At 43.6% G+C, this 16,657-nt stretch overlaps 1 protein-coding gene across 1 annotated transcript in view; it reads right to left on the bottom strand.

The window, feature by feature from the left end:
- The window catches only part of LOC137335922 (deleted in malignant brain tumors 1 protein-like), a 36,063-nt gene that overhangs the window by 13,656 nt on the left and 5,750 nt on the right, over positions 1–16,657 (bottom strand). Inside the window, 7 exon segments of the mRNA XM_068001437.1 lie at positions 401–517; positions 5,079–5,120; positions 5,258–5,575; positions 5,658–5,735; positions 5,819–6,217; positions 6,316–6,630; positions 7,790–8,104. Of these exon segments, the coding sequence (XP_067857538.1) occupies positions 401–517; positions 5,079–5,120; positions 5,258–5,575; positions 5,658–5,735; positions 5,819–6,217; positions 6,316–6,630; positions 7,790–8,104 (1,584 nt within the window).

The raw sequence follows: 16,657 nt of genomic DNA, 5'->3' as shown, positions 1-16,657 counted from the left end.
TGCCGGAAATGGTAGTAGAGGCAGAAACCCTCATCACATTTAAAAAGTACTTGGATATGCAATTGAAATGCCATAACCTACAAGGCTCCGGACCAAGTGCTGGAAAGTGAGATCAGGCTGGGTAGCTCTATTTCGACCGGCACAGATACAATGGGCCGAATGGCCTCATTCTTGCAGTAAATTTTCCATGTTTCAAATAATTCACCATTTAAATGTCATATTTTACTAATTCGGGGAGCACGATGATCGGAACAAATCGCCAAAAGCGGATTAAGATTTCTTTCTGACAATACCACGTAAGACTTTCTCTATGGAAAAGTACAATGTACTGGAGTCCCGCCAGGATATGAAACAATATCCGAGATCCAGTGTTCGTTCAGCGGGAGGATTTGAGCCTCACCTCTTCTTGTTGACTTTCTCTGTATTACCACCATCAGTGCGATCAACTCACAGATTAGAAGGACTCCGAGGGTTATGCAGACGACAAGAGGGATGGAGGTGCCTTTACCTCCCTGTCCTTAATCACAAGATTACAGAAAGATGTATTATATCCACAGTCCGCGTTGTATATTAAAATATTTACAATAAGTGTTTATTAATTGAATGCACTGCTCGTGCGCAATGAGTCGCGCCGAACATTCCCCAATAACTATGGTGCACATTGTACCAGAGGAAAGTATGAGCGGGTCAGAATTATAGAGACCGAGTCCCAGCCCCGCCTCTCATGTACCTGCTGAGTACAGGACAGTTCAAGTATAGTCAGAGACCGGGGATTAACGAGCTTTAAACCGATCTCTTTCAAATACTCGGTAAGGAAAAAATGTTCCAGTCAATTTGTAACTTAAATTAACTTCAGAAATGATCAAAAATAACAATAAATTGTTGTTATTAATAAGAATGAGAATAATATCACTAATACAGGAGCATGGAAACATTCGGAACAGGACTACATCATTCAGTCCCTCGAGCCTACTCAGCCATTCAATTAGATCATAGGTGATCGTACCTCACCTCCATTTACCCGTATTTGCTCCATATCCCTTGCTACCCTCAACCAACAGAAATCTATCTATCGCAGGACTGAAATCTCCAAGTAATCTTGAAACCAGCGCCTTTTGGTGGAGAGAGTTCCAGATATCTACTACAATTTGTGTGAAAAAGTGCTTCCTGATTTCGCTTCTGAATGACCTCGACATAATTTTAAGATTATGTCCCCTTGTTCTTGATTGCTGACAAAATAGTTTCGTCGTATCTCCCTTGTCAATTCCTTTTAACATTTTAAGCACCTCGATCATATCACCCCTCAATCTTCTATGCTGAAGGGAACACAAGCCTAGTCTATGCAACATGTCCTCATAATTGAACCCTGTAAGCTCCGGTATCAATCCAGTCAATCTGCGCTGCACCCCTTCCAAGGCCAATATATTCTTTTTCAGTTGCAGTGCCCAAAACTGAACGCAGCATCCCAGATCCGTTCCGATGAAGTTTCTGTACAACTGAAGCTTAACTTGTTCTGATTTGTATTTAAGACCCATTGAGAATTAGGTCAATAACTTTTTGTACCTGTCCACTGGCTTTTAATGATTTGTCTACCATTTAGAAAATGCTCCGATTTATCTTTCTTTGGTCCAAAATGGATGTTCTCACACTTGCCCACATGAAACTCAATTTTCCATTGTTTTGCATACTCTTCTTATCTATCGATAACCATTTGCAACTTCCTGCACCCATCTGCACAATTTACTGTCCCTCTTAATTGATTGTGATCTGCTAACTGAGGTATACAACTATCTATTCCTTCATCCAAGTCATAAATACACATGGTGCAAGTTTGAGGCCCCAGAACAGATTCGTGGGGAGCACCACTTGTCACATCCCACCAATCAGATTATGACCCTTTATCCCCTGTCTACTTCCTCCCTAACAATTTCCAACCCAAGTCCAAAGACCACCTGCAATTCCGTGCATTCTCATTTTATCTGATAGCCTCTTGTGTGAAACTTATCTAATGCCTTCTGGGAGTCCATCGAGAGGACATCCAATATGTCTATAATAGCCAGACGAGTGCCCGGTAATGAGCATCTCCAACAGAGGACTGTCCAACCACCACCCTTTGACATTCAACAGCATTACTATCGCCGAATTCCCCCCATCAACAACCTGGGGATCACCATTGACCAGAAACTTAACTGGACCAGCCACGTAAATACTGTGGCTACAAGAGCAGGTCAGAGGCTGCGTATTATGTGGCGAGTGATTCTCCTCCTGACTCCACAAAGCCTTTCCGCCATTTACAAAGCACAAGTCAGGAGTGTGATAGAATACTCTCCACTTGCTTGGGTGAGTGGAGCTCCAACAACACTCAAGAAGCTCGACACCACCTAAGACAAAGCAGCCCGCTTGATTGGCACCCCATCCACCATCTTAAACATTCACTCCCTCCACCACCAGCGCACAGTGGCTGCAGTGTATACTATCTATAAGATGCACTACAGCAACTCGCTAAGGATACTCCGACAACACCTCCAAACCCGGAACCTCTACCAACTAGAAGGACGAGGGCAACAGGTCCATGTGAGCACCACCACCTGCACGTTCCCCTCCAGGTCACACACACTCTGACTTGGAAATAATTCGCCGTTCCTTCATCGTCGCTGGGTCAAAATCTAGGAACTCCCTACCTAACAGCACTGTGGGAGAACCTTCATCACAGGACTGCAGCGGTACAAGAAGGCGTCTCAGCACCACCTTCTCAAGGGCAAATGGAAATGAGCAATAAATGCCGGCCTTGTCAGCGACGCACACATCCCATAAATGAATTAAAAAGGACACTCCATTATCCACCTTGTTCTTGACATCCTCAAAAAAATCAGCTAGGTTAGTCCGACAAGGCTTACTCTCAACAAAGCCAAGCGCAAACCCTCTGAACAGCTCATATTTGTTCACTCAGGACTACATGCATGCTAAACAGCGGAAGCAACATTCCACAGACAGAGCTAAGCAATTCCACAACCAACGAATCAGATCAAAGCTCTGCAGTCCTGGCCCATCCAGTCGTGAATAGTGGTGGAAAATTAAACAGCTAACGGGAGGAGGAGGCTCTGGAAACATCCCCACCCTCAAAGATGGCGGAGTCCAGCACGTGAGTGCAAAAGACAAGGCTGAAGCGTTTGCAACCATTTTCATCCAGAAGTGCCGAGTGGATGATCCATCTCGGCCTCCTCCCAATATCCCCACCATCACAGAAGTCAGTCTTCAACCAATTCGATTCACTCCACGTGACATTAAGATACGGCTGAGTGCACTGGATCCAGCAAAGGTCATGGGCCCCGAGAACATCCCGGCTGTAGTGCTGAAGACTTGTGCTCCAGAACTAGCTGCGCCTCTAGCCAAGCTGTGCCAGTACAGCTACAATACTGGCATCTATCCGACAACGTGGAAAATTGCACACGTATGTCATGTCCACAAAAAGCAGGACAAATCCAATCCGGTCACTTTACCGCCACAACAATCCACTCTCAATCATCAGCAAAGTGATGGAAGGTGTCGTCGACAGTGCTATCAAGCGGCACTCACTCACCAATAACCTGCTCAACGATGCTCAGTTTGGGTTCCGCCAGGACCACTCGGCTCCAGACCTCATTACAGCCTTGGTCCAAACATGGACAAAAGAGCTAAATTCCAGAGTTGAGGTGAGAGTGACTGCCGTTGACATCAAGGCAGCATTTGACCGAGTGTGGCACCAAGGAGCCCTCGTAAAATTAAAGTCAATGCGAATCAGGGGGAAAACTTTCCAGTGGCTGGAGTCATACCGAGCACAAAGGAGGATGGTAGTGGTTGTTGGAGGCCAATCATCTCAGCCCCAGGGCATTGCTGCAGGAGCTCCTCAGGGCAGTGTCCTAGGCCCAACCATCTTCAGCTGCTTCATCAATGACCTTCCCTCCATCATATGGTCAGAAATGGGGATGTTCGCTGACGATTGAACAGTGTTCAGTTCCATTCGCAACCCCTCGGATAATGAAGCAGCCCGTGCCCGCATGCATCAAGACCTGGACAACATCCAGGCTTGGGCTCATAAGTGGCAAGTAACATTCAAGCCAGACACGTGCCAGGTAATGACTATCTCCAACAAGAGTGTATCTAACCACCTCCTCTTGACATTCAACGGCATTACCATCGACGAATCCCACACCATCAACATCCTGGGGCTCACCATTGACCAGAAACGTAACTGGACCAGTCATATAAATACTGTGGCTACAAAAGCAGATCAGAGGTTGGGTATTCTGCGGCGAGTGACTCACCTCCTGACTCCCCAAAGCCTTTCCACCATCTACAAGGCACAAGTCAGGAGTGTGATGGAATACTCTCCACTTGCCTGGATGAGTGCAGCTCCAGCAACACTCAAGAAACTCGACACCATCCAAGATAAAGCAGCCCGCTTGATTGGCACCCCTTCACTACCTTCACCATCGGCGCACAGTGGCTGCAGTGTGTACCATCCACAGGATGCACTGCAGCAACTCGCCAAGGCTTCTTGGACATCACCACGCAAACCCGAGACCTCTCCCACCTAGAAGGACAAGAGCAGCAGTCACATGGGAACAACACCCCCTGCACGTTCTCTTCCAAGCCGCAAACCATCCCGACTTGGAAATATATCGCCGTTCCTTCATCGTCGCTGGGTCAAAATCCTGGAACTCCCTTCCTAACAGCACTGTGGGAAAACCTTCACCACATGGACAACAGCGGTTCAAGAAGGCGGCTCACCACCACCTTCTCAAGGGCAATTACGGATAGGCAATAAATGCTGGCCTCGCCAGCGAAGCCCACATTCCATGAACGAATAAAAAAGTCACTCTATCCTGAATGCACATTCTGGTAGCATCCCTGCAGCTGACGTCAAGCTGTACACTTGTTTTTTTTTTCTCTCCCACCCTTCTTAAACAATGGAGTAACTTTAGGAAATGTCCAATCTAATGGGACAATTCCTGAACAAAAATGATATTGATGACCATATTAGTACAGTAAAATAAAATATGAATGCGAATGCTAATACTGATACTCATGATAAATACCTGCAGATGTGGACGGAGAAGCAGTAGGGGACAAATTGAGCCCTGTGGAATACATATTGTACAAACATTACACGTACTTAAAATATTAGGAATTTTGCATTGAAGATAAAAGTTGGACTCAATTTACGAATTCAATGAGTCATTTCACAGAACGAGGAAAATCCCGCTGCGACCCTTACCGGAACAAATCACACTGGCATCTTCCTTGTGGTAACAGTCATGTTGACCTGGCGGTGAGGAACGACAGTCGGACAGAAAGGATTCACTTCCAGTGCACTTCACCTCATCCAGCCAAATAACACCGTCACCACGGGCAAATGAGGCCCCTCCTGGGGCCAGTAGAGCGGGGCCGCAGTGCAGCTGTCTGCAGACAACATTGGCATCAGCCATATCCCAGGAGTCATCACACACCGTGCCCCAACCGTTATTGGACAATATCTCCACTCTCCCGGAGCAGTTGGTGTTACCGCCAACCAGCCTCACAGGTTGTCCCAGGCCTAGCAAAGAGAATAATGTCTTATTTAATCAACACTATCCAGGAATACAAGTCAGATATTTGGTATGAAGAGTAGGAAGCACCTGGTAAATGTCCATCTTTAGAACCAGAGTCTCGAACGCAGACCTTTGAACTGTGGGATCTCTCCGGCACTTTGACTTCTGTTGAGAAGAGAAACATGCTGACTGTATTAGGCACCAATGTTTGAAATGACGCCCGCACATTGAGAGGTTCATTGTGTTACCTGAACAAACAACACCTGCATCCTCCCTGTGATGACAGTTGTGTTCACCCCACGGGTCAGACTGACACTGCCAAAGGAACGACTCGTGTGAATTACACTCTATCTCATCGAGCCAAATGGGCCCGGATCCCTCTCCGAATAACCGAGTGTCATACTCAACAGATGTGATGGGGCCGCACTGTAACTGTTTACAGATCACTTCTGCATCCTTTGGGTCCAGATTTTCCGAGCACACTGTTCCCCAGGTCCCATTGTAGAACACTTCCACTCTCCCCTCACAGCGATGCTGTCCATTCACCAGCCGCATCTCTTTGTGCTCTGTCAATTAAACATAAAATATCCAAGTGGTACGACTGATAACTCGTTGTGTGTTCACACCGCCCACCACATGTTGTACCGCTTGCGTTCACTGGTGGCCGGTAATTATTTCAGAAATCTCCCGAGTGAAGCTTCACGTATAACACTGCAGAAAATGAACAGATTGAAAGCGCCCTTACGTGAACACACCACCCTCACATCTTCTTTATGAGCACAGTCGTGTTGACCCCACGGTGCTGAGGGACAGTCCCAGAGAAACGATTCCTTACCCGAGCAGCTCAGTTCATCCAACCAAACTGGGCCTGAACCTTGTCCACAAGAAGCAGGAAGTGCCGCCTCCAACGCGTTTCCACAACCCAGCTGTCTGCAAACCACGTCAGCGTCGACCAAGTCCCAGGAATCATCACAAACTGAGCCCCAGGTCCCACTGTAATAAACCTCCACTCGCCCAGCACATGGGCTTCCACCGTCAGACAGTCTTATCTGCACGTGATCTGTTGGACAATACAGGAGGATTATACTTTCAATAGATATCAATCTCATCACTCTATTCAACAATTGCTTCTTCAGCTAAAGAAAAGTTTCCTGAAGCTTTGTTATGCCCCTTACATAGAAAAATGAAACAATACCCCGGAAAATCTGCCTATTCTTACATACCTCATAATGTAACTCACGGCAGTACAACGGTAGAACATCTGTCCAAACTTATATGCTGCATACTGCAACTTAGACTTGTACAACCCCAGAACATCTGTCCACAATAACATACTTCATAATGCAACTTACGCCAATAAGGCCCCAGCAAATCTGTCTACACTTATATGCTGCATAATCCAACTTACAATTGAACAACCCCAAAGCATCTGTTTACAATTATATACCTCATAATGCAACTTATACCAATAAGACCCCAGAACGTCTGTCTGCACTTACATACTGCACAATGGAACTTAACACCAGTACAACCACAGAGCATCTGACTGTACTTGCATGCTGGGTAATGGAAGTTAAACTGGTACAAACCCTCTACATATACAGGCTGATTAATGCAACTTACAGCATTAGGTCAAAACATCTGCCTACATTCACATCCTGAATAATGCAACTTACACAAGTACACTCCAGAACATCTGCCTACAATTACACACTGCAGAACTCAACATACCAGTACAACCCAAAACATCTGTCTACACCTATAAGCTGCATAATTGAATTTACAGCCGGACAACCTCAAAACATCTGTCTACACTTACATACTGCATAATCCAACTTACGCCAGTACAACCCTAAACATCTGTCCAAACTTACATATTGCATAATTCATCTTGAACCAGAACAACCCCAGACAATGTGACCCCCGAGCTGATCTTCCAATCACATCTGCTGTCCGTCACAAATACAACGTACTTCCACCTCTTTAACATCGCTCACCTCCGGCCCTGCCGCAGCCCATCTGCCGCTGAAACTCCCATCCATATCTTTGTTACCATCAGAATCATATTCCAATGCTCTCCGGGCCGGACTCCCAAATTCCACACTCCATAACCTTCAGCTCATCCAAAACTCTGCTGCCTGTATCCTGACCTGCACGACTTTTCTCAGCAGTTTAGAAATTCCCCTTTATGGTTCTGTCAAAGTTAACCATTTGTTCACCTGAACACAGGACCCCTACGCCGATGCTGTCAGTGAGAAGCGGATTTAAAGTGAATGAGCTGCAGCTCCGAAGCTGTGACTCGTATCCGTCACACTGGACATCATTCACCCACACGGGCCCTTCACCCTCTCCGTACTTTGACGAGTTATAAGCGGATATCGCATAGCCGCAGTCCAACTGTCTGCAGACCACGTTGGCATCATTTAAATTCCAGATATTATCCCACACTCGCCCCCAGCTGCCGTTGTAGTAAATCTCCACTCGCCCGTCACAGCGGCTTTCCCCATTGGTCAGTCTCGGCGGCCAACCTTCATCTACAAAAAGAAACACATTGAGAAAATCGGTTCAACTGAAATAAAAATATCCCACAATTTACTAACTCTCACCGGACAGTTATTATTAATGTTAATGATTAAAGTCTCTCTAATAATTAGCCACACGGACTGTGGGCGGATCCTCTCCCCATTCCCTTTTCTCAGTGAAACGAGTTTAAAGAGATGCCGGGAAGCTGCCAGTGGCTAATCCGGGGAAAGGGAGAAACACAAACTGGAGGGCGAGCTACCCAGGCCGGCTATTTATAAGTGCTGTGATCGAAGGCAGGAGCTCCCGACTGCTCACAGTTCATCTTATCCAATATGGAGAGAAACAGACAGATGTTTTAATTCATAGAGCGCTTCCCATGACGTCCCAAAGCGCTTCACAGCCAATGAAGTACTTTTGATTGTAATCACTGCTATAACGGCGGGACAGGCCCGAGGGGCTGAAGGGCCTCTTCCTGTCCACGTGTTCTTCTGTTCCAATGTATTGAACGCTGGAGACGATTTGCTCTGAAAAAAGCACTGAAATAACGGACCAGATGGTGGTGCTGGTTGAGGGATAAATGTTATCCAGGACACAAGGAAAAGTGTAAAGTCCGTGAAATAATCAGAGGTACAGTACACTGATGTAAATGATGAGATCTTTCACTCACCATTCATTATATTACATTCTGTGTAATGGTTATCAATTACATAGAATGTACAGCACAGAATCAGGCCATTCGGCCCCGCAGGTCTATGCCAATGTTTATGCTCTATACGAGCCTCCTCCCTCCCTACTTCATCTAACCCCATCAGCATATCCTTCTTTTCCATTCTCGCTCATGTGTTTATCCACCTTCCCCTAAAATACATCTATGCTAGTCGCCTCGACCACTCCTTGTTGTAGCGAATTCCACATTCCAACCACTCTCTGGGTGAAGAAGATTCTACTGAAATCCTTATTGGATTTATTAGTGATAATCTTATTTTGATGGCCCCTAGTTTTGGACTCCCAAATAAGTGGAAACATCTTCTCTGCATCGACCATATCGAATCTCTTCAAAGTGTTATAATTTTATAATTTTAGCCGGTAACCGTTATACAGGTTTGAATACTGGTGCAGCATTTCTATCCTATAGCAGTGGTCCCCCGGGCTGTTTGAGGGAGTTTGGAGATTCAATACCTCTTGGTGGCGGATTGGGGATAATGCTCTGGATTCACACGGACAGAGATAAACATCGTAACTCGAGACATTCATCTATTAAACATGTAATGGTTTAAAACCCTTCGTTGCATTACTAATTTACTTGTGAACAATCGATCGACAAACACAACTCAGATCCTCTTAGTGTCAAATGAAAAATCAGGTCAATAGACTGAGAGGACTCACCCGAGCAGAGAACACTGGCGTCATTCCCATGTGAGCATCTAATCTGATCCCAGGAGGAAACCGGACAATCCCACAATCGGGACTCGTTCCCTCGGCACCTGTAGTTTGTCTTCGACACTGGGCCGGTTCCCTCCCCAAAGTTGTGATTACTGCCCCGCACTGAAGGTGCTGACAGACCACACTGGCGTCTTCTAAACCAAAGTAAATATCACACACCGTCCCCCACTGGTCTCCGTGTAGCACTTCAACCCGGCCGGAACATCAGTTGCTCCCAGATACCAGTCTGAGCACTCTGTGATCTAAATAGTAATAATAAGTACAAAAGCAATTATGAATAATATTAAAATATTGGTAAAAACTAATTAGGTCATAATGGTCATAGTAACCATGAATGGTGGATTTACATTTTTTCTGGTTACAGCTTAACAAAAACAAAATGTTATTACAAGTACCGCCTTTGGAACTACCATTACTATTACTACTTCTCGGACTACTATCTCCACTACTACTGCTAGCACTAGTATTATATCAATACTGCTAAGATTATTAACCTTACTAATGCTGAAGCTAGTATTACCAGTCGCACACCTGCTAGCACGAGTGTTACTACTACTGCTATTCCTACTATTACTACTACTACTGCTATTACTGGTGCTGCTGCTACAACTACCACTATCATTACTACTACTATTACTACTCCGCCTACTACTGCTACTATTACTGCTGATACTACTACTATTACCACTTCCTGGAATATAGTTACAGGAGTGGACCATTCAGCCCCTTGAGCCTGTTCCTCTATTCAATTCGGTAATGGCTGATCTGTACCTCAATTCTATTTACCCGCATTTGATCCATATCCCTTGATACCCTGACCCAACAAAAATCTATTGATCTCAGTCTTGAAATGTAAACTGCCTTTTAGGAGAGGGAATGTAATGTGCTTCCTGATTTCACTCCTGAATGGCCTCGGTCTAACTTTAAGATTGTGCCCCTTGTTCTGGATTCCCACATCAGGGGAAATTCTTTCCCTGTATCGACTCATTAAATCATTTGACCATTTCAAAAACCTGAATTGGATAACTACTCAACACTCCAAACTCAAAGGAATACAAATCACAATTATGGAACCTATCCTCATTATTTAACCCTTTTAGCCCCAGTATCATGCTTATGAAAATGTTAGAGTCTATTATAAATGATTTGATAACAGGACACTTGGAAAATATCAACGGGATTGGACAAAGTCAACATGGATTTTTGAAAGGGAAATCTTGTTTGACTGGAGTTCGTTGAGCATGTAATTGATAGAATGGAGAAGGGAGAACCAGTGGATGTGGTTTATTTGGATTTTCAGAAGGCCTTTGATAAAGTCCCACATAAGAGGTGAGTGTGCAAAATTAAAGCATTGGGGATTGGGGGTAATATAGTGGCATGGATTGAAAATTGGTTCACAGACAGGAAACAAAGAGTAGGAATGAATGGGTTTTTTTCAGGGTGGCAGGCAGTGACTAGTGGGGTGCGCAGGGATCACTTTTAGGGCCCCAGCTATTCATAATATATAACAATGATTTGGATGAGGGAACCAATGTTATATTTCCAAGTTTGCTGATGACACAAAACTAGTTGGGATCGTGAGTTGTGAGGAGGATGCAAAGAGGCTTCAAAGCGATTTAGACAAATTGAGTGAGTGGGCAAATACATGACAGATGCAGTATAATGTGGATAAATGTGAAGTTATTCATTTCAGAAGAAAATAACAGAAAGGCAGAGTATTATTTAAATGGTTATAAATTGGGAAGTGTTGTTGTACAAAGGGACCTGGGTGTACTTGTACACCAGCCACTGAAAGCAAACATGCAGGTGCAGCAAGCAGTTAGGAAGGCAAATGGTATGTTGGCCTTCATTGCAAGAGGATTTGAGTACAGGAGCAGGGGTGTCTTACTGCAGTTATACTGGGCCTTGATGTGACCACACCTGGAGTATTGTGTGCAGTTTTGGTCTCCGAACCTAAGAAAGAATTTACTTTCCAAAGAGGGAGTGCAGCGAAGATTCATCAGACTGATTCCTGGGATGGCAGGACAGTCATATGATGAGAGATTGGGTCGACTTGGCCAGTATTCACTCGAGTTTAGAAGAATGAGAGGGAATCTTATGGAAACGAATAAAATTCTGACAGGGCTAGACAGACTGGATGCATCGAAGGTGTTTCCACTGGCTGCGTGCGGGGGTCCAGAACGAGGGGTCACAGTCTCAGGATAAGGGTAAGACAATCAGGACTGCGATGAGAAGAAATATCTTCACTCAGTGGGTGGTGAACCTGTGGAATTCTCCACACAGAAGGCTGTAGAGGCCAAGTCACTGAATATATTTAAGAAGGAGCTAGATAGATTTCTAGACACAAAAGGCATCAAGGGGTATGGGGAGAGAGCGAGAATATGGTATTGAGATGGAGGATCAGCCATGATCATATTGAATGGCGGAGCAGGCTCGAAGGGCCGAAAGGCCTACTCCTGCTCCTATTTTCTATTTTTCTATGTACGTTTCTATGTATCATGTTGGTGAATCTGCTCTGCACACTCTCCAATGAAAATCTATCCTTCCTGATATGTAGTGCCCATTGACTGATGGCAGTTCTCCAGATGGGTTCTGACCAAGACTCTGTACAATGAAGCACAACTTTTCATTCCAGCCTCCTTGATATAAAGATCGACATTTCATTGGCCTTTTTGATTACATTTTGTAACTATGCACTAGCTTTTAGTAATGTCTGTGCCTGGGCACCCAAACCCATTTGCTCCTCCACAATTCCTAGTCTCTCAGCATTAAGGAAATATTCTGAATTGTCTTTATTGGATCCGAAGTATATGCCCTCCCACTGGCTCACATTGGGCTCCACCTGCCACAGACTTCCCCATTCACTTGATCGGTTTTTGCACGGTTGTAACTTTCTTATTTCATCGTCACAACTTATTGTGCCTCCTCACTTCGCGTCATTTACAAACTAGTTCATACAACTCTCTGTTCCTTCATCCAAGTCAGTCCTAAATATGGTGAAAAGCTGAGGCCCCAGTACAGACCTGTGCTGAACGCCACTTGCCACATCCCGCCAATCAGAAATATTCCCTTTATCCGTACTCCCTGTGTCCTCCCGTACACTTTTATTTTTTTTAATTCGCTTTTCCAGAAGTTCAGTTATTTTTGCCGAAATGATTAATTCCAATTATATTTATGTTACTGAACAATTACTATGGGGTTGGGTGGTCAGCATTTAGTGCATCATCGGTTTTATAATCACCAATTATTTTGATGTGTTAGCGTCTCCTCTGCCCTCTTCATGTTAAAGTTCTCTACTCAGTTCACAGTGTTCTGTTTTGTGGTTCTGCTCTGCTCCATCCTATGTTCATGTTAATCTCTGTGAGCACCAATTTACCTTGTTTTGAAATTACTTTAGATTCCTCTTTCCAGAATTGTTGGAGGTGAAATTGGTCTCGGGCGGTCGGGCAAATCAGGGGATGCGAATCGGCGTCCCATTTATAACGCAAACTGAGCAATTCGAATTGGGCAAAATGTGCGATGCGAATCGGGCAAAACGGGCGATGGGAATCGATGGCTCATTATACAACCTAATCCATTTTCTCTTTGGTTGACCTGAATGGTAAAGAAAACCGGGTGGATTTCAAGACGGGTGGAGTGCAAAATGGGACGAGTGCAAAACGGGCCGCCGATTCGCCATCGTCCGTGTTGGGCTAATGCCCGAGACCAATTACACCCATTCTTTCTCTCTATTTCACTTCTGAAGAATTGGTTGTTGTATTTAGCATCATGATTGTTCAGGGTTATATTTCTTCTGATCCTCGGTATGTGTTTACTCTGTTTGATCATTTACCTAAAGATGTTACAATTGCCCTTTAACCAAGTGTTGTTGACCAACTCCACTCCCTCCGAAAAATTTTGATAAAACTTTCCCTGGGTCCCTTCAAGTGAAACATTTTAAACACGATTTCTGGTCGATGTCCAGGTAATATTGACTCCCTTTGTGTGCCCGCTGGCGGGGTCTCTGAGAATTACTGAGTCAAGCTGTGTGTGAACTCTCCAGGTTTCCCTGAAGCATTGGGCCCTACGTTTACCAAATCCTACTCCCTAACACTGGGGTATTGCTAGTTTGTATTCGGTTTGCTGAAACCCAGTTAAAATAACATTCTTATTTTCACATACACTTCCCTATCCTAATTTCACTGACTTGGGGGGGTATTGACTTTTTGCGATGGTTTAAAATGGGCGATAGGAAATCGGCAGCTCGTTTTACATCTCTCATGAATTTATTTTCATTGAAGGCAATTGACAAACATCTGGAGAGATGTAAACCGGGGTCATATTCGCTATCGCCCATCTCACACTATCGCATGAATGTCAAAAGTACCCCAACGTCTGCCCCGCTCTTACCTCGGGGCTTGCATTGGATCCTGATCCAGAGGACCCATTTCAAGTTAAACCACAGTCGTTGACTGTGTATCTTTCCAGCTCTGAAGGGACCCACTTCCCCTACATTCGGCAATTTGACCGATTAATGTCTACACGTTAAATGGCCCAAACACTACGGATCTGAAATAATGGAATTAATTTAACACAACTGATTCAGTTTGTTTCTGTCCGACAAAATATGTTCTGCAGTTAATGAAACATGTGCTCAAATTTAAAACGAGGAAGTCACAATGGAGCGAATTTTAACTTTGGGACATGGTGTAAATTAGACGACATGGAACTCGCCGACAAATATTCGCCTTAAGGATTTTCCCTTTTATTGAAGGCAATGCAAAAGAGAAAATCGGCCGAGGAATATAATGGACGGTCCATTCAATTCCGCTCATTTCTTGGGAGGAGAGGTTGTGTACCACTGATTACAATTATTCATGCTGCCTCTTTCCTTGGATATGACTCCGGGTTTAAACTCGATACAATAAGAAAACGCTGCAAGTTTTCCAGTGTTCTATTAACCTATTATGAAAAGATGATTAAATAAAGTTAAAATTTAATCATTTGAGGGGCTTAATGCTCGTCTACGGGGTAACACATTGAATGTTACACAGTAGAAAAACAATCAAAGATTAGAGGTTGGTACTGCTCCATTACTGGAATCAGAGAAGGAGATTAACTGCAATAAAATAATCAAACATTACTGGGTTTTTACAATTCCATTTACTGAAATTAAAATGGGTATTAAATGCAATAAAGTAATCAAACATTGCTCGGTTTCTACTGCTCCTTTTACTGGAAGTGAGATGGGTATTAAATATAATTTTAAAAATCCAATATTGCTGCTGTTCTACTGCTCCCTTGACTTGAAGTAAGATGGGTATGAAATATAATAAAATAAGCAAACCTTGCAGGCTTTCTATTGCTCCTTTTAGTGGAAGAGAGATGGGTTTTGAATACAGTAAAATTACCAAACATTGCTGGGTTTCTACTGTGCCTTTTTTGGAAGTGAGATGAGTATTAACTATAATAAATTATTAAAAGAACGCTGGGTTTCTTTTGAACCATTTACTGGAAGCGAAATGAGTATTAAATATTATAAAATAATCAAATATTGCTGGTTTTCTACATCTTTTACTGGAAGATGGATGGGTATAAATTATAATAAAATAACAAAATATATCTGGGATTCCACTGCTCCTTTTCCTATAATTGAGATGGGTATTAAATATAATAATATAATCAAACATTGCTGCATTTCTACTGCTCTTTTTTGCTGGAGGTGAGCTAGGTATTGAATATAACAAATTAATCAAACATTGATGGGATTGAACAGCTCCTTTTACTGGAAGTGAGATGGGTACTAAATATAATAAAATAATCAAACATTGGTGCGTTTCTACTGTTCATTTTCCTGGAAGTTAGACGGGGATAAAATATAAAAAAATAAAACGATGCTGCTGGATTTCAACCGGTCTTTTTACTGGAAGTGAGATCTGGATTAAATAATCAAACACTGCTGTGCTTCTACTGCTCCTTTTACTGAAAGTGTGATGGGGATTAAATAATCAAACATTGCTGTGCTTCTACTGCTCCTTTTACTGAAAGTGAGATGGGGATTAAATAATCAAACATTGTTGTGCTTCTACTGCTCCTTTTACTGAAAGTGAGATGGGGATTAAATAATTAAACATTGCTGTGCTTCTACTGCTCCTTTTACTGAAAGTGTGATGGGTATTGAATATAATAAAATAAACAAATATTGCTGGGTTTCTTTATCTTTTATTGGAATTGAGATGGGATTAAATGAAACAAAATATTAAAATAACGCTTGGTTTCCACTGCTCCTTGTATTCAGAATCATAGAAAGGTTGCAGCAAGGAAGGAGGACATTAGGCCCATTAAGTCCGCGTCGGCTCTATGCAAGAACAATCCAGCTCGTCCTACTCCAATGCCCTTTCCGCGTAAGCCCTGCTTTTTTTTTTCCTTTCAAGTGATTATCCAGTTGTCTTTTGAAGGCCATAATTGAATCTGTCTCCACCACCCCCTCGGGCAATGCATTCCAGATCCTAACCACTCGCTGTGCAAAAAGATTTTCCTCATGTCACCTTTGGTTCTTTTGCCAATCAACTTAAATCTATGTCCTCTGGTCATTGACTCTTCCACCAATGGGAACAGTTTCTCTCTATCCACTCTGTCCAGACCCTTCATGATTTTGAATACCTCTATCAAATCTCCTTGCAGCTGTCTCTGTTCCAAGGAGAACAACCCCAGCTTCTCCAGTCCATCCACACAGCTAAAGTCCCTCAACCCTGGAATCATTCTGGTAAATCTCTTCTGCACTCTTTCTAAGCCTGCACATCTTTCCTGAAGTGTGGTGCCCAGAACGATACACAATAATCCAGTCGTGGCAGAACCAGTGTTTTATAAAGGTTCATGACTTCCATTATTTTGTATGCTATGCCTCAATTTATAAAGCCCAGGATCCTGTATGATTTTTGAACTGATTTCTCAACCTGTCTGCCACCTTCAACGATTTGTGCACATAAACCCCCAGATCTCTCTGTTCATGTACCCCTTTCAGAGTTTTGCCCTCTAGTTTGTATTGGTTCTCCACGTTGTTCCAACCGAAATGTATCACTTCGCATTTTTCTGCGTTAAATTTCATCTGCTACGTGTCCGCCTATGCCACCAGCCTGTCT

The sequence above is a fragment of the Heptranchias perlo genome, chromosome 20, assembly GCF_035084215.1.
Source record: "Heptranchias perlo isolate sHepPer1 chromosome 20, sHepPer1.hap1, whole genome shotgun sequence".
In the NCBI taxonomy this organism is placed as follows: domain Eukaryota; kingdom Metazoa; phylum Chordata; class Chondrichthyes; order Hexanchiformes; family Hexanchidae; genus Heptranchias; species Heptranchias perlo.
The sequence above is the reverse complement of the archived record's forward strand: the minus strand, read 5'-3'. Positions and strand labels throughout refer to the sequence as shown.